Source organism: Sinocyclocheilus grahami, unplaced genomic scaffold, assembly GCF_001515645.1.
Source record: "Sinocyclocheilus grahami isolate Dianchi unplaced genomic scaffold, SAMN03320097.WGS_v1.1 scaffold51.1, whole genome shotgun sequence".
In the NCBI taxonomy this organism is placed as follows: domain Eukaryota; kingdom Metazoa; phylum Chordata; class Actinopteri; order Cypriniformes; family Cyprinidae; genus Sinocyclocheilus; species Sinocyclocheilus grahami.
In genome coordinates this window covers 1,120,984-1,139,648 of record NW_015505230.1, presented here as the reverse complement: position 1 = coordinate 1,139,648, position 18,665 = coordinate 1,120,984, and the positions used below count along the sequence as shown (strand labels likewise).

The 18,665-nt window shown below is 35.5% G+C and overlaps 1 protein-coding gene across 1 annotated transcript in view; it reads left to right on the top strand.

Annotated features, from left to right (window-relative positions):
- The window catches only part of gstcd (glutathione S-transferase, C-terminal domain containing), a 49,973-nt gene extending 32,313 nt beyond the window's left edge, over positions 1-17,660 (top strand). Inside the window, exons 6-12 of the mRNA XM_016269366.1 lie at positions 2,417-2,532; positions 2,826-2,870; positions 3,303-3,431; positions 10,432-10,565; positions 11,497-11,527; positions 14,361-14,430; positions 16,915-17,660. Of these exons, the coding sequence (XP_016124852.1) occupies positions 2,417-2,532; positions 2,826-2,870; positions 3,303-3,431; positions 10,432-10,565; positions 11,497-11,527; positions 14,361-14,430; positions 16,915-17,054 (665 nt within the window). The 3' untranslated portion in view covers positions 17,055-17,660. The remainder of the gene's footprint in view (positions 1-2,416; positions 2,533-2,825; positions 2,871-3,302; positions 3,432-10,431; positions 10,566-11,496; positions 11,528-14,360; positions 14,431-16,914) is intronic.
- The last annotated feature ends 1,005 nt before the right edge of the window (positions 17,661-18,665 follow it).

Genomic DNA, 18,665 nt, shown 5'->3' with positions numbered 1-18,665 from the left:
TTTTTTTTTTTTTTTTTTTACGTTTTGTCCAATTTGCCAATTTTGATTTGACAGTGGGAAATGAGATTCACAGGATTCAAACTTGCTTGCTTATTTATGTGCTTATTTACTGTAGTTTTTTGGCATTTTTGCCACTTTTGATTTGACTGTGGTGAAAGGACAGCTAATTATGGGGAATGTGATTCACAGGTTTCAAAAATGTATTTAATTTATTTGCTTTATTTATTTGCTTGTGCTGTAGCAAATTATGGAAAATTAGATTATTGGGATCCTAAGTGTCTAATTTTTAAAATGGTTTGCTCTGGACTGTAGACCAGTGATGGGTTTATGGTTAATGATATGAAATAAGTAGACTTTTTAAGCAATTTTTTGTTTATTCAATTCTTTACTTGTCTGCCACAATCATGTTAATACCTTTTCATTATTTTCTTTTGGACGTTTAGCTAATCAGCTAATCTGGATGTGCTTTTAATGAATTACAATAAGCATTTCACAATAAATTATACTAGAATTCTAATCCATTGCCTTCTGGTAACAAATATCAAAAGTTCATTGGAAGGATTGCAGGTTTTCAGAAGGATTTGATTCTCTTGATGTGTGAGAGATTGTTCTTTGACAGCACGCCGACATTCCTCTGGATTTATGTCTCTCAGAGCCTGCAAATGTGCTCTCAGTTAATGAGTTACATCTTCACTGCATACCACGTATCTGCTCCACTCTGATAGCGCTCACGCCATTCGAATCCTGTTAGAGAAAGACAACACATGCAAATTCCACAGGCGTCTTTTGCAAAAGAATCGGCATGTTTGTCTTTTCTTCCTCACCTGAGCCTGATTGATTCTTTTGTAGCCTGTCAGAATCATAGACATTAATTATCAGGTGTTGATAACACATGATAAACAAAACTGTACAAAGCTTTGTTAGGCTGTTTTGTGGTTTGTTTCCTATTTGGCTCCAGGTAGTATTTCCGCTGTCATCAGAGAGTTGTGCATAAATGAGCGCAGCAGTGCACAGCAGACGTGTCTGTGATTTATATTACATTGATGGTGTTTCTTCAACGCAGCTTGAGCACTCGCTTCAAAATAAGAAATCTGCTGCAAACTTATTCCCTGTGGCTGTGTGAAAACAGCCTTTAACTCCAATTAAAGTTTGAGATGACTTGAGTGACTAGGGAAAAAAAGGTGTAAAAATTTATTTTTGAGAGCTTTCCCACTTTTAACATTTCTCACACAGCCATTGAAATAATGCAATCTGTTTAATCACAGCTGAGAGTGGTGTTTGGCAGTTCTCGTTTCAGTTTGTGACCTGTAAGAATGCTAAATGTAGCGAATGCCATTTTTAGGTATTCATTGGCTTGTTTATACTGATGTTCAGAGACTGATGTAAATTGTGCAGAGCCAAGTGAGGGACAAAACAAATGTAAGAAGCAAAATAATTATTAGAAGTTTTAATGACACGTGACATACCCTGCCTTAACACTTGATGTGCTTGATAACAGTGTGAATATGTAATTATTAATACCCACATTTTTATGGCTTAAATAATAATACAACCAATTTCTGTTATTTCCTGCATGGCTTTGCTAGTCTCTAGTATCATTCCACATTTTTCCTTCTCTTATAATAAGATAATTTATGCTTATTTTTATAATAAAAACAATATTTTGTGTATTTATTTTTATCTGTTATTCCCTGCATAGCTTTACTAGTCTCTAGAATCATTCCACCTTTTTTCTTCTTTTACAATAAAATAGTTTAAACTTAAAACAATACAAAAACAATAGTCTGTTTGTTTTTATTTAATTTAATTTATTTAATTTACTTACTTTTATCAGTTATTTCCTACATAGCTTTGCCAGTCTCTAGAATCATTCTACCTTTTTTTCTTCTCTTAGAATACAATTTTAACTTATTTAAACAAAACAATAGTTTGTTTGTTTTATTTTTTGTTATGATCTAATTATATCTGTTATTTACATAAGCCATATTTTTTTCTTCTCTTACAATAATATAATTTAAAATTAATTTGTTTTAAATAAACAAAATAGTTTGTTTGTTTACCTATGTATTTTAGCTGTTATTTTTATTTATATCTATTGGTTGTTTATTTATATCTATATTTATATCAATCTGTTTCTTTATATTCATCTGTTATTTATATAGCCGTCTTTATTTATTTAATTATTTATTTCTGCAAAATCAGTCATTCTTATAATAAACCCGTTCGAGATGACAGCCTGATTGTGATCTCCGTTTATTTTCTGATGATGACCTGCTTGAATGTACAATATCACTTATTTACTGTGTCATGTATTATTTATAACGTGGACACATTTTTAATTTGGCTTCGGATGAGAATCTTGTTGCGGTGTGTTGCTGTCGGCCGTCTCAGTCTTCACGTTTGCTTTGCTCCAAAGGTAAGATGTCAGACGCCCGCGCCGTGCGCAAACAACAACAGCTCAACAACCTGGTTGCCATGGTGACGGAGCTGGCCCACCCCGGGCACACAGTGGTGGATTTCTGCAGCGGGGGGGTAAGTTGCCTTCTGACATTTTAAAAACGTCTTGGACTTTTTTCTGTTTTCTTACGAGAGTCTGTATGTGTGTCAGTAAGCATCTGTTCTCCTCCCTTGTCACCTCATGTAAACTTTGGGAGTGCTCTTGTTATTCTGTGCATACATTTAAGCCCTGATGTTACAGCCTGTGAGCAACAGGTCAATATTCTGATGGGTGTCTGTGTTCTCGTGAGTCGACTTTGATCTGATGAGCTCTTTGAGCTCTGTTTCTCCAAGATCTTTTGCAGCTTTCTCTTTCTTTGTTTTCTTAGGGGCACGTTGGGATTGTTTTGGCATACACGCTTCCTAAATGTCAGGTAAGACTTTCTGATTTGTTCAAGTGTAGCAAGTTCAAGTTAAAGGAGTCAAAGAAGAGAAACTCTTTCCCAAGTGACCTCATTTGTTGACTCTGGAAAAATAAACTGATTCCACTCTGTTATGTTTTTTTCCCACAAGACCTTTTTGCGAAAATTGTACTTTAACCAGAGCGAATAGGAAAATCAAGTCGGTACTTACTCTGCATTAGAATACTCTTTGAGCGCTAATACACTTTTGATGGTTCAGTGGATTATTAGGTAGTCATTTAGATGTACTTCATTTTCTCTGCTGATTTTCTTTCCTTTTGATAAAATGGCTTTTCAAAGAAGATTAGTTTGGGGATCAACAAGCAGCTTGGCAATGAACCAGTAAACTGTAAGAGGTATTATATGCGGCATGGTGAAATATCCCTTTTTTTTGTTATCGATCAGGTTATTCTCATTGAAAATAAAGAGGAGTCACTGGTCAGGGCCAGAGACCGAAGCGCTCAGCTTGGACTGACAAACATCGGCTTCGTCCAGGCAAATCTTGACTATTTCACTGGAAACTTCAACATTGGGGTAAGTGCTGCCTTATATTATACATATGCATGATATTTGTCTGTGAAGTGTTAGACAGATATTTCAGCAAGTATGTTAAATATATTTACAGACGTTGTTGTTTACGGTGCATAATTATAATACTCAAAAGTTCTCGCTATGATAATGCTAACAGATTTAGGTGGCATTTTTATTCCTCAGTTATTATTGTTTTTTTTTTGTTTTTTTTGTAGGAAATGGTTTCTAATTCATCCAGCATTTGTCCTATTTGTGCTACTGTGATTGTTTGATTTAATCAACGTTGGTAGCACGATTTATTGTAAAACGTTTTTTTTTTTTCTTTTCAATTGGTCAGAACAAAACTGGCAGCCATGTTGCTTGTTCAGATAAAATTTTCCGGTGAAAATTCTTATTTTGGAAATACTTCCAAGATGTAGTATCTGTAATTGCGAAGTACAGTGAACTGGTGCATTGACTGACAAGCCCACACATAGACCTCAAAACATTAGATTCATCCGTGCTGAGGAGCCGTGCCAATGCTCAACCCACGTAAAGAAGATAATTCCACAAATAACTGCAATTACAGGTTTCAAACAGAGATTTACATTTAGTCATTTAGCAGATGCTTTTATCCAAAGCAACTTACAAATGAGGACGGAAACTAGCACAATCATAAAAAAAGAACATGCAAGATTTATATCGAACAGTCACCAAAAACAAATTTGTCAAAATTGCCTTCCTAGGTTGATCGTTTTTTTTTTCTTTCCCTCACACATTTTCCTATGTGGAGGTGAAATATTCCTTGACTTACATCAGCAATAAGTGATAAAAGTGTAATTAGACTATTTTAGCACCTGTGCAAGCGATAGGACATTTTTTTGATCACATTAAGTTGTTAAACATTAAATATCTTCTGGTTTATAACATCACACAGCAGTGGATAGAGAAAGTGCTTATCTCTATATTCTTGAAAAATCTGAAAATATCAGGGACATTTTAAAATTGTGGTTTACAGGCTTGAAAATAACACTGATATATATATATATATATATATTTTTTTTTTTTAAGTTTTGTTTCGCTTTTATTTTGAATGTTTGACATGCTGAATACGAAAATTACATTACTTTTTGTGTATCATTAGCAGTGCTCATGCAAACTAAAAAAATGCGTTGACAAATTATACAAGCTAATCTGTTATTACTCATGCATAACAATTGCATGGTACATGCATAATACCGAGCTTACATCAGTTTAACATTAACATAAACGGTTACCAAAGTGAGTCGTCCAAAACTTCAGAAGAGTAGAATGGATGAATTTTGTCTTTTATGACTAGTCAAGCACTAGAATATTACAAAATGTTCCGGAAAGTTACAGAAACTTTGAGAATGTTACCATCCTTGCAAAAGTAGTATATCTTAAAAAATGCTAAATTAGTAAAAAAAAAAAAAAAAAAAACTAATCTGTTCTAAACCAATGTTTCATAATTAAAGATACCTAAATATTTACCAATATATTGAAATTGAAAATAAATAATACAAATAAAAATTAGCCCCACAGAATTACCAAAACCGTAATAAAATAAAATTGTGAAAGAAATTTTGGTTACATTGTGTAATTAGTCATTGAACTAGTTTACAAATCAGTCTAAATTTAAATAATTCATTGGTGAATATGTATGAATTTTAATGATTTTTATAAAAATCTTATACAGCAAATACAAGTGACAGGAAACATGGAAAAGTATTCAGATAGAAAAGATTGTTGACGTGTATGGGTTGAGTTTAAAGATTCATTCCACCATCGAGGAACAGTTAATATGAAAGATCTTGAAAGTGATTGTGTACTGTGCTGGTAATATAAGACAGATTGCCTTGCTGTTTAGAGACGACAGAGGTCTTTTAAGGCTTTGAATTTGAATTTTACCCTGAGTTTCTAAACTATTATCTTGCATAACTCCCATTTCATTAGCATTAATGATTAAAAGGCTTTGCTTGCTAAAGCAGCACAGCCAGAACTGTATGTAAACAGATACATATTGTTTCCCAGAGGGTTAGATACGTGAAAATAGCTACTATTCCTTTTTTTAAGACAGTCTATAATAAGGCTTGTAGCTACACCAGGGGAAAAAATGACTAAACGGGGATAATGATGTGAAAAGAGAAGTTATGGGCTGTTTGCTCAGACTTGATTTGTTGTACCTGTTGAATGATGGTGAAACAAGCACACTGCTGTGTTCTGTGGCTATGAATAATGAACTTGCATTGTAGTCGTGAAGCTGCGCCTTCCGCACCTCAGGCAAACTACTTAATTATAAAGACAGAAAAGTTTTTAACCCCCGTTGAAGGGAAGAAAAAGAAATATCATCAGCAAAAATGAAGTCCTGCTCCAAAAAAAGAAAGAAGAAAAAAACCCTAATTAAGAAATATGCTTTTGCAGCATGCTTTATTATTTTGCCATCCAGTGCCGAATAAATTATACAAGGAAAAACAAGCATTGAGGCTGACGTTAAACTCTTTGTCAATGTCGTTATATTTTCAAAGCTTTAATCATTTATTTTGTTAGCAGGATCCTTCAGTACAAGAGACCTCACAAAACTAATGCGAATTCCACTTTATTTGCTTGCAAAGGAAAAACAAACTTGAGCTTCTTTCCCATGCTAAACAACATTCATCTGATCTCTTTGGAGACAGCCCACAAGCTTTGTCTCATTATGACTGTAAATTCATTCTAGAGACGGAGCATCCGAAATTTCCAAAGAAGGACTTGGAATGACTGTGATGTGTTTTTCAACCTCTTTCCATTATTAATAAACAATATTTTAAAGTTCTTTTCTATTGACCTGTTCTCACTAAAAAAAAATTTTTTTTTTTTTTTTTTACATTTTATTTCTTTATTGATTTTTGGTTTGGTTTGGAATTTTTTTTTATATGCTTTGGTTTCTGTTTTCCTTTTTTATGGTTTTGGTTTGTTTTTTGCTTTGATAGGAGAACAGTTCATTTTGTGCACAAGAAACATAAAAGCCTATTTTAAAGTTATTTTCCATTGACCTGTTCTCACTAAAAAAATTTGGATTTTTTTTTTTACATTTTATTTCTTTATTGATTTTTGGTTTGGAATTTTTTTTATATGCTTTGGTTTCTGTTTTCCTTTTTTATGGTTTTGGTTTGTTTTTTGCTTTGATAGGAGAACAGTTCATTTTGTGCACAAGAAACATAAAAGCCAACAGTAATCATGCAGATCAAAAAGACATGATAATGTGTTTTAGATATATTTATACTTTATTGCAAAGCTCTATATTATTACTGTCAGTACACTGTGATTGTGTTAGTTATTATATCTCCTATTCCTTTATCATCCTATCACTATATAGCTACATAGAAGTCATGTATTTGATCAGATCTTGTATTTTGTGTTAAAGTGAGTAATATCTTTTCTCAGTTGTGCTATATCTTGCATTAAAGCATTTGCCAGAATACTTTTTAATTTTGCCTTTGGTGTGAATAGCCTTGTCTGAAAAAGGCCTTATTCCTGTACTTTGTACCTGAAGTCGTACACTAGTTGTGCATTGATTTACTCTTTAAAGTCTCTTGTCCATCATTGTAGAATCTGTAGTCTTGTTACATTAACTTCAGAAATTCACCTGCCAACGTCTTCAAAGCTCCAGGTTTTCACGCTCGATTTTGCTTGTTGTGGTGATGCGGTGCTCTGTTGTTGGCTTCTGACGTGAATGGATGGCCCCATTATGAGATGGTGGTCTACTTCAAAGAGCCGAAACCCTGCGTTAATGGATTCTGATCAGTACATAAGGGTGGCCCTTGAATACTCAAACACCTGCCCGGGGTTTTTGAGAATGGCTTTATTCCAGATCCTGTTGAAAAGACATTATGAATCATTTCTGTCTAATTAGCGTCTCAAGAACTTAATTACAATCCGCACTGGACACTTTGCCAATATTTCTTTTTCCTCATTTATTCCGTCTCGGCTTATAAAATGTCAGCTAGGGCTGTGTGTTTTCCCACACGGAGTTCACGGACATATTTCCTCCTCTATGGCAACTCCAAGCGGCATGTAAAGCGAATCCTCTGAGATTTGGCCACGTTTCCCGGAAAACTTCTTACGGGGGATTTGAAGGGTGTTAATCCGTGGATTTGGTCGGCTGTGCGCGCACACGCTCACTGAGACAACAGTTTGCATTATTTGTTCCAGTCTCTCACCTTAACAGTGATGGATATAGGCACTGGTCCGTGAGCCAAGCCGAACGCTTGATCTTCACTTGAGCTTCTGTGACGACATCTAAGACTTTTCTTTACCTTCCATCAAGCTGTTCGATCCACTTTTTCTGCTAATAGGCAGAGAGACATCTGCTGTCATGCGGTGTCACAGTGGTGGGGTATGACTGCCGCGCTCTCTCTCTCGCTCTCTGTGCCTAAACCACTAACAGATCAATGAGAACACAGCTAGATACAGAAAGGTGGGAAGAGCTTTGAGATGTGTGGAAATGTGGTCAAGGACAGGCAGAAAGCAGTGTGAAGAGTTTAAGCTCTATATTATTACTGTCAGTACACTGTGATTGTGTTAGTTATTATATCTCCTATTCCTTTATCATCCTATCACTATATAGCTACATAGAAGTCATGTATTTTATCAGATCTTGTATTTGTGTTAAAGTGAGTAATATCTTTTCTCAGTTGTGCTATATCTTGCATTAAAGCATTTGCCAGAATACTTTTTCATTTTGCCTTTGGTGTGAATAGCCTTGTCTGAAAAAGGCCTTATTCCTGTACTTTGTACCTGAAGTCGTACACTAGTTGTGCATTGATTTACTCTTTAAAGTCTCTTGTCCATCATTGTAGAATCTGTAGTTTTGTTGCATTAACTTCAGAAATTCACCTTCCAACGTCTTCAAAGCTCCAGGTTTTCACGCTCGATTTTGCTTGTTGTGGTGATGCGGTGCTCTGTTGTTGGCTTCTGACGTGAATGGATGGCCCCATTATGAGATGGTGGTCTACTTCAAAGAGCCGAAACCCTGCGTTAATGGATTCTGATCAGTACATAAGGGTGGCCCTTGAATACTCAAACACCTGCCCGGGGTTTTTGAGAATGGCTTTATTCCAGATCCTGTTGAAAAGACATTATGAATCATTTCTGTCTAATTAGCGTCTCAAGAACTTAATTACAATCCGCACTGGACACTTTGCCAATATTTCTTTTTCCTCATTTATTCCGTCTCGGCTTATAAAATGTCAGCTAGGGCTGTGTGTTTTCCCACACGGAGTTCACGGACATATTTCCTCCTCTATGGCAACTCCAAGCGGCATGTAAAGCGAATCCTCTGAGATTTGGCCACGTTTCCCGGAAAACTTCTTATGGGGGATTTGAAGGGTGTTAATCCGTGGATTTGGTCGGCTGTGCATTTTTCCTCATTTATTCCATCTCGGCTTAGAAAAAAGTCAGCTAGGGCTGTGTGTTTTCCCACACGGAGTTCACGGACATATTTCCTCCTCTATGGCAACTCCAAGCGGCATGTAAAGCGAATCCTCTGAGATTTGGCCACGTTTCCCGGAAAACTTCTTACGGGGGATTTGAAGGGTGTTAATCCGTGGATTTGGTCGGCTGTGCGCGCACACGCTCACTGAGACAACAGTTTGCATTATTTGTTCCAGTCTCTCACCTTAACAGTGATGGATATAGGCACTGGTCCGTGAGCCAAGCCGAACGCTTGATCTTCACTTGAGCTTCTGTGACGACATCTAAGACTTTTCTTTACCTTCCATCAAGCTGTTCGATCCACTTTTTCTGCTAATAGGCAGAGAGACATCTGCTGTCATGCGGTGTCACAGTGGTGGGGTATGACTGCCGCGCTCTCTCTCTCGCTCTCTGTGCCTAAACCACTAACAGATCAATGAGAACACAGCTAGATACAGAAAGGTGGGAAGAGCTTTGAGATGTGTGGAAATGTGGTCAAGGACAGGCAGAAAGCAGTGTGAAGAGTTTAATCTGGTTGTCATGCATTGATTTGCACCACCCTGAACACTGGAAAATAGTCTGATACACGCATTTATAATGATATAACAAATTTTATTTTACTTTTATTTATTATGCTTTAGGTACAGCAACCCTACTGGTTAAAAATCTCCTCTTAAGTGTTTCATCCTTTTAATTAGACCTGTAAGCCTTCCCACTTTGGTTATACCTTGACATATTTTGACACAAATCTGAAAATTAATTTAATTACGAAAATGAAAAAAAAAAAATGTTTTCATACAAGTCATGTATTCAAGTCATTGTCTGTATATATTACATTTTTAATGCATGTTTCAGTAAATTAATTTGATTCAATTCAAGTTGATTTCATAACAGTTCAAAAGTTTGGGTCAGAAAGATTATTTTTTGAAGAAGAAATTAAGACATGAATGCAGAGATGCATTAAATTGATCAAAAGCGACATTTATAATATTACAAAAAAAGTTTCCATTTCAAATAAATGTTGTTCTTTTGAACTTTCTGTTCATCAAAAACATATGAAAAACAATTATCACGCATTCCACAAAATTATTAGGCAGCACAACAGTTTTCACAAAGTTTTTTCCAGCTGTTTTGAGCACTAAATCAGCATATGAGAATGATTTGAGAAGGATAATGTGAGACTGAAAGCTTGAGTAATGATGCTGAAAATTCAGCTTTGTATCACAGGAATAAATTACATTTTATAATATATATTCTAAAAAAATGTATTTTTAATATTACAATTTAAAATTCTATTTTAAATTGTAATATTACTTTGCACTATTATCGTTGTTATACTATATTTTTGGTCAAATAAAAGCCGTGGTGAGAATAAGAGACAACTTTCAAAAACATTTGAAAAATCTTCCCGAAAAAAAAAGACATGAACCCTTTTATCCAAAAGTGACGCATTATTTTCTTGCTCAATTGTGGTTGGTTGGTTGGTTACCAATTTTTGGTTAAGAACCAATGTCTTTAAGCAGTGTCTATTTTTTATTTATTTTTTTCCCAGGTGGCCCTGCATGCGTGCGGAGTGGCGACAGACATGGTGTTGGATCGCTGCCTCCAGGCGCGGGCGGGATTTGTGATTAGTCCGTGCTGCTATGGGTTCATTCAAAACACACTCAAGTTCAACTTTCCCAAGAGGTGAAAACTATGTCTCTTCTGTCTCTCTGACTTTTCTTTTTTGCTATCTTTCTTTTCATTTGTTCGCCTGATTCCACAGTACACAACGATAGTGTAGATCTATAATAATCCACGGTATTAAATGTTAAGCTCTGCATACTCTTGGGAAAAAATACTGACGGGAATGAATGATGACGATCAAAAAGAGCTCACCATAATAGGTAACCATAATAAACATTCGTTATTGCGTCTATTTCTGTCTTTCTCTTCACATCAACGTTCAGAATTGAATGTCCTGCATCAACAATCACACAGCTGAGTCTCATCATTCTCACATTTAATGTTGGCAAGAACATCTACAAAAGAGAGAGAGTGATTTAAAGTTTCCTAACAGTGAGAATTGCTTTCGAGCAGTCGTCAGTTTTTCCGCCAATCGCAAGCTATCATTCTCCAAATCTGGCGTAAACTTTCATTTAATCTCAGGCAGGAATTTTGCCGCAGGGCATGAGCATCTGGGTGGCAAGAGCAGCGAGTGCAGGAAATTATTTTTCCGTGGTTGTGTTCACGGTGTTGCCATGACAGTGATTTGTCATTTGTGGCATTCGACAGTAGACCAGCAAGGGCGACCTGATGACAGACAGTCAATGTTCCAAACATTACCTACCACACACATAATCTCCAAGAGTTTCGGAGCTCTTCTTTATCATGCAAGTGTTACATGAGACATCCTGCTGTGTTTACACACGGTTTATTTCTGCAACCAAACCACTGCATGCATTTGTTTTTTTGTGTTTTTTTGTCCGTAGAGAATGTTTTCAGCGTCTCCTTTGATCCGAATAGACTGTCCTCTCCTTAAACGTGTTTTTTTTTTCTTTAACGTGTCATGTCATTTTTCATTCGCGCCTCAGTGTGTGTGTTCATTAAGTCTGCCCCCCTCTGTCTCTCTCCACAGCGCGAGGTTTACAGAGACTCTGAGCTATAAGGTAAGTGTTTCACCGCTCGCTTTCACTCTTTTCATTATCGTCTACACGTGTGGGACATCACACTGCCTGATTCTGAGGGCAAGACTCTTCTGAGAAAACTCCACAGGAGAGCCTCATAATGTGCCTCATGTATGTGAAGAGCAGTGTTTAGTCATGTTCAGCTCATGACTGAGAAGAGGTCATGACACTGTAATTGGAATGAGTCTTATTAGCCTGACACTAGAATCAGATGTTTAGACCTTGTTTTTCCACTTTGCTCTTGAGACCTGGCATAGAAAATAAATGACTTAATGTTAATATACTATATATCAGTTGTTATTTTAGTACTATTTATTTACTATTATACTGTAGTGTTTATTAAATGTTGAATTGGCTTATATATATATATATATATATATATATATATATATTATTATTTTTTATATATATATATTTGATTACTTTTGTACTTCTGCTTAATTTTTTTTCTACTTTCATAACATATATTTCAGTTAGTTGCCAAGGAAACATGGCTTATTTTTCATCTAATATTATGTTTAATTTTTTATTTTTTTCAAAAATAATAAAAACATTTATTGAAGAAACTATTTACATGATGTTCAGTTCTTTTAATAGTTCTTGAGCATGGATAGAAAGTTTGAAGTAGAAGTTAGAAATTCTGAGTAGTGAATCTGCAGTCTGCATTCAATTTTAGATAAAAAAAAAATACTACAGCATGTTAAATACTATAAATAAAATACTAAGACCATAAACTCGCAACAAATACAGTGCCACTGGAGTCATAGATTAGTCAGTCACAAATTAAATGTAGCAAAAACTAAATAAATCGTTATTGAATCACTGAGTTGGAAAATGTTCAATTCTTTATGATTCTCTGTTCTAGTAAGAGAGGATTTTTTTTTTTTTATAATAGAGAAAGCCATATAGATTGCCATATAAAATATCGACCAGTGTCTATTGGCATAAAAATTAGGTAACACTTTAGATTAGGGAACATATATTCACTATTAAGGGTTGTCCCTAAATAAACTCTTCATTTGCTGCTTATTGATAATAAGTTAGTTGTTGTAGTAGTTGTGTTTAGGTATTGGGTAGGTTTAAGGGATCTAAAATATGGTCATGCAGAATAAGGTATTAATGTGTGCTTTGTAAGTACTTATAAACAGCCAATTTGCTAGAAATATGCATGCTAATAAGCAGCTAGTTAATAGTGAATTGTTCCCTAATCTAAACTACCAAAAATGATAGTTTCAGCCCAAATTTCTGTACCAGTACATCTCTAAATAAACAGCCAATTTGCTAGAAATATGCATGCTAATAAGCAGCTAGTTAATAGTGAATTGTTCCCTAATCTAAACTGTTACCAAAAATGATAGTTTCAGCCCAAATTTCTGTACCAGTACATCTCTAGTCATAACTATAGAGGACAAAATAGAAGCAGAGATGAATCTCCTTCAGCTCTTTGCTCTCACAACCAACTTTGTGAAAATGTTACTGTACAAGAAGTACCATAAGCCAGTGTTTTTCCTTCTCTTCAAGCTCTGCTGAAATAGGGTATTCCTGGGAATAGTGTGGCCATGTAGCCTACTGTAGTTGCATGTTGTATTTTTCCCAGTCTTATCCCCAGGCGCTGACGGCACAGTGAGGCAGAAGTGTGAGTAATGGATGAGGTTAATCAGTCGTATCTCACGGTCATCAGTGTTCGCTTGACTCCTGCATCTGCCTCTCTCACACTACGCTCACGGCCCCTGCCAAGATATCACCTACATAGGGGCCTACAAGAGACAGGCAGCTCCCCGAGCGTAAATCTAGAGCAAACAGATGTTAAATTAGTGGTGTTTACCAAAACAAACATCACTTTTGCTATTACTATTGGAATTTGAACAAACTGAATTATGAATTAAACTGTTAGGACTTGTTGAGGATACTGTGTGATATTACTTTCCTAAGCTATTACAGACGTAGCAAACCTGGCAACCACCCTTAACACCGTTGCAACTTTGGCACAGCTAAATATCACTCAAAATTTGATCTCTACACAGTTTAGATGCATATACTTTTCTTTAATTTGCAAGAAATCAACTGGTTTGTTAAATCTGACTGGATTGTTCATTGCATACTATTACATACAGTGATTGCACTGATAAAATGATTTCAGTGCATTGAAATTCCCTACAGAAAAATCTATATTATTTTAGTTGTTAGGATTTGATTTTGATTAGTTCAAAATGAAAATAAAAAGACAGATTCCCTGCGTTTCTTTCCAAACTAGCATAATCGATGCAATGTTTCTCATCGGTACGAATACTAAACATGCTCTAGAAACACTTTACTGTGTTAAAGCCTGTTTTTGAGATGTTGTATCGAGTTATAGCATTGATCGCAGCTATTAGCCTAGAGGATTAAACTTGATAGGAGGAATCAATCTGCCAGGGCTGATACATTCCTTTCCATCAGCACTTGTTTCACTCGGTTAATGCATAATAATGGTTGCTTGAAGCCATCGTTGGTCATCAACAGCCGAGGAAGTCATTTTGCGGCACTTCCTTGCAACGTTCCCTGCAAAAAATGCAATTAGATTATATTGATTAATACAAAATGAGCTGGGTGCTGCTTTCCTCTGAGTTTCCCTTTAATGGCTGGTTGTAATGGATGATAAATGGTCTGTTATTTCACCACAACCCTAACAATCTGATGCATCGATATTTCTCTGCAATTTACTCTAGCTCCACACGCATGCTGTTTATCAGATATTTTTGTTTGTGTATGTTTATGTGCAAGTGTGTTTATTGACGTGTCTGCATGTGTTCGGTATGCTATATTGTTTCCACAGGAGCACATGGTCCTGTGCAGGTTTGCAGACCAGACGGCTGTCAGTTTACCCCCAGAACGACGATTAATCGGTAAGATGTGTAGTTTTTTAACAGGTGGTCAGAGTTGTTGTGCCTGTTTTACTTTAGGAGAGCAAATTCCTAATAGAGATCGTCCATATGGCTAAAATTTTTAGGCCAGAATAAGCTGCAGTGTTGACTATTATCATTAACTAAAATGGAAACTAAAACCATGAAAAATGTAGATATTTTTTGTTATTTGAAATAAAATAAACATTAACTGAAAATAATATATATTTGTGTGTGTACATATACAGTGGGTACGGAAAATATTCAGACCCCCTTCAATTTTTATTTCAGGTAGTTGCCAAGGAATCATTTCTCATTTTAGTTTAACTTGAAGTATTAAAATAACAAATATTTAAAATTTAAAAACTGTTTAGAAATAAAAATGACAAACCCACAACAAAATAACTAAAACTATAACTAAAATTAAACGTGTCGGTATATAATATTGACAGCTAGTGGTTGAAATGGGTGTTGAACTGCAGTCCAAATTCAAAATATTAGTTGTTTCTCTCTCCCCCTCAGACTTGACGCTCAAACGGGTTGCCAGATTGAAGACACACAATGGGAATGAGTGCAACTGACAATGGAAGTTGATGAGTTGATTTATCCGCGTTTTAATGTGCCTTTGCTCAAAGAGCTTTTTCGATGGATACCGAGGCTTTTTAGGTTGGGTAGAATCTGCGATCTCTGACAACGTTCGTTTGATGGCTTCCATGGCTGCAATACTCTGTGTTTTCCACCAACTGGCAACCTGGGGGGTCGAAATACTATTAAACTGGCAGTGGGCAGAATCACACAGACCAAAACAAAAACAGACATTCCGACACGGAACACAAATTTCAAACTAGAATAACTGGCTGTAGCATTGTTTTTCAGAGAAACACATTTTTGAACTTGGCAACTTGCAAAAAAAAAAATGTTACATTCTGCACCTTTAAAATGAAAATTATAAAAAATAAAAAATAATTCAAAATATTAATAAAAACTAAAATAGTTATATCAGTAATACTAAAATAACACCGTTCAGAACACTGTTTTTTTATACCAAAGACGAGTATAATGGTTCAGTGTACACATTTGACACAAAATACTAGTTGATAAATTGCAGCATGGTTAATTGTTTGCACTTCCATTGGACATTTAAAAATCTTTGTAAATGTTTCTCTGGAGCACTTGTTAGGTTACCAATAAACCCTTAAAAAGCGTTTCAGTTTAGTATAAATGGTGAATCTCTAACAATGTATAAAACACTGTAGCGAGATCAGACACATCTCTCCGCTCGGTGACCTCCCTCTCTCCATCAAATTTCTCACTACACGTATTCAGCTTAACAGTCTCATTGCACACTCGCATAAATCTGACGCCACTGTCATCTTTCCTCTCAGCCTCTTCACAAAACACATGCTAACCAGCGCCGGTGCCTCTGACGTGTCATTCAAAGCTGAGACTTTCCAAAGGCTTTCAGAGCTAGATATCTGTGAGTTTAGATGAGCTAATAATTACAAACTGATAATATGATAAAGTTTGTCTTTGTGTTTTCAAAAGGCACTGCTTTAAGTTTTACTGTTTTATCCCTGAGATAACAGAGTAGCTGTAAAGAAATGTCAATTTGTAAATTTGAAAGACCTTTCTATTCATCAAATAATCCTAAAAAAAAGTATCATGGTTTCTATAAATGTATTAAGAAGCACAACTGTTTTTAACATTGATAATAATAGTAATATTTCCTTCGCATCAAATCAGTATATTAGAATAATTTCTGAAGGATCATGTGACACTTAAGACTGGAGGAATTATGCTGAATTCAGCTTTGCATCACAGGAATAAATTACCTTTTCAAATAAATATTTAAAATAGAAAAAAGTTATTTTAAATTGTAATAATATTTCACAATATTACTTTTTACTGCATTTATGATCTAATAAATGCAGCCTTGGTAAACATTTTAAAATCTTTCAAAAACATAAAAAATATTACCAACCGTAAACTTTTGCAAATTCGTGTAAGCCCAGAAAATTTTGCAAGGATGCCAGAAATATCTTGTTCATCCACTTTGAAGAATAGAACTTTAAGGAAAATTTAGACCACTTTTACAGCTAATTTAACACATATTTGTACTAACTGCTTAATATAAGCACGTTATTAAAAATGTGAGCTACACATTTATGCTTTTGCACCCTTTGGAGTATCATTGTAAATTATAACACATATTTGTTTTTGTTTTTTTTGCATATTCAAGGTTAAAATGTCTGTGGTAAACCCAGAGCATTAATTTATTTCATTGACTGATAATAGAACTCTTTAAAAAAAAAAAAAAAACTAGTTAGAAAGTACATTTAGGTTTCAGTAAAATTCAGCTTTTTCATGACCATAATTAACAGTGCAACAGCTGAGTAATGTCTTCAGCATAGATTTCTGGCCTGTTCTCAATAAAGATAATGTCTCATAATTCGTCTCATTTCCAAATCTCATTTCCTTAATCACCAGGGAAGCGCTGTATGGGACTGGTGGACTTGGACCGCAGTTGGGCCGCCGAGACTCATGGGTATTCTGTGAGGGTGATGACTATGGTCCCCGAGGGCTGCTCGCCTAAGAACAATATGTTGGTGGGGATACCGACAAGATAACACTGACTCATGAGTTCGCTGTTTTTTGTATATTCCATGAGATGCTTGATGTTACTTCTTGAGTTTTTACTTTGGACAATTTATATTTGTAAGCATTTCATTTTAAGTGATAGTTCACCCAAATATTAACATTTTCCAGTCATTCTGATCTCCTTTGTTTTTGTGAAACAAAAATGTTAGTCACTCTTTTCAATACAATGGTATGATGACAAGATTTTAATTTTGGGGTGAACTATTCCTTAATTTTTTTTCCTTTGATCCAAAAGCATTGATTGCATGGATCAATGTATTTGCACATACACACTTGAATCATGGTTTGATCTAATTGTGCAATCAGTATATTTGTTTTTTGATTCAGATTTTTAAAAGGCTTTTAAACTTGACTTCATCTTAACAATTAGAGGGATTTTTATTTCAGTAACGTCTTGATTTACATGCCAGGGGTTTGTTTATAAAAAGAGTCAAAAAACCAGCATGCCCCTCAATAAATTAAACATGATTTCAAATGCCGTTTGCAAATCAGACACTTTGAGTTGTGTAAAAGCACCTTACACCCTTTCCTCCACCATTATCGTGTATTATGCACAAAACAAAGGAGTCTCAAAAGCCTGCTTTTCTCAAGTTATTACTCATTTAAAATTATTCATTGTAATTTGCTCTTTTCCCTCACAAGAAAGCAGAGACGTGGCTCTTGAGCTTTTGTCTCAGTGTTTGATTAAAAGTATTGAAAGTAAACATGAGGAGGTATCTATCGCGATTCCCTTGTGTCAGGGGCGGGAGAATTGGAGGGGTTAATATTTATGAAATGGTGCGTGGATTAATCTGACCACGGTTATGAATATTTGATTAGGCCACGGCTCACACAAATGTCAAAGTCATGTCATTGGTCTACAGCGTACGCTGATATATGAACTGTTCCTCCAGCTTTACTTTGCTGTGTTTGGACCCATGCTGGCATCAAACTCTCCTCCGGTTTGCTCACTACAGAAGAGCCACGGACTGTCATGTTTGTGATATAGAGATGAGATCTGTTCCTCCGCTATGAGGAAGTGCACAACCTTTAAGCTTTGAGGAGACAAGCTAGCAAAGCTCATCTGAATTCTGCTAGCAGAGCCAATCTCGCTGAGTGTGAAAGACCGGAGACGGGGGCACCTTCCAAAGAGCTGGAATCATTTCAATGGGAAACTTTGCTTTTCTCAAGGATTGGCTCTGGGCCCTGACTACATGAAAAACAAATACATACAGTATAGGATAGAATGAGGCTAGATACAACTGCATTACTGTAATACTGGCATAAAGATACCGGAAGGTTGCTTCTTTTGTCTTTTTCAATGTCAGCAGAATTGCTGATTGTCAAAATACAAAATATGATGCAATATGCCAAAAATCTGACAGTGCCACATGCGCAATGCTTGAAAACAGGCCATGTGAAGCCCATACTGACGGCAAAAGTGTCGGTGTATGTAGAATTTTGGTGTTGAGGTTTTTTTTTTTTACACATAAAACATGTTGAAAATACTAATCAACAATCTTTTGCAGTACAGGCCTTTATGAAGGAGTATAATATAATGAAGTGAACTACTCGCTCATTGAATGAAAAAGACATCAATT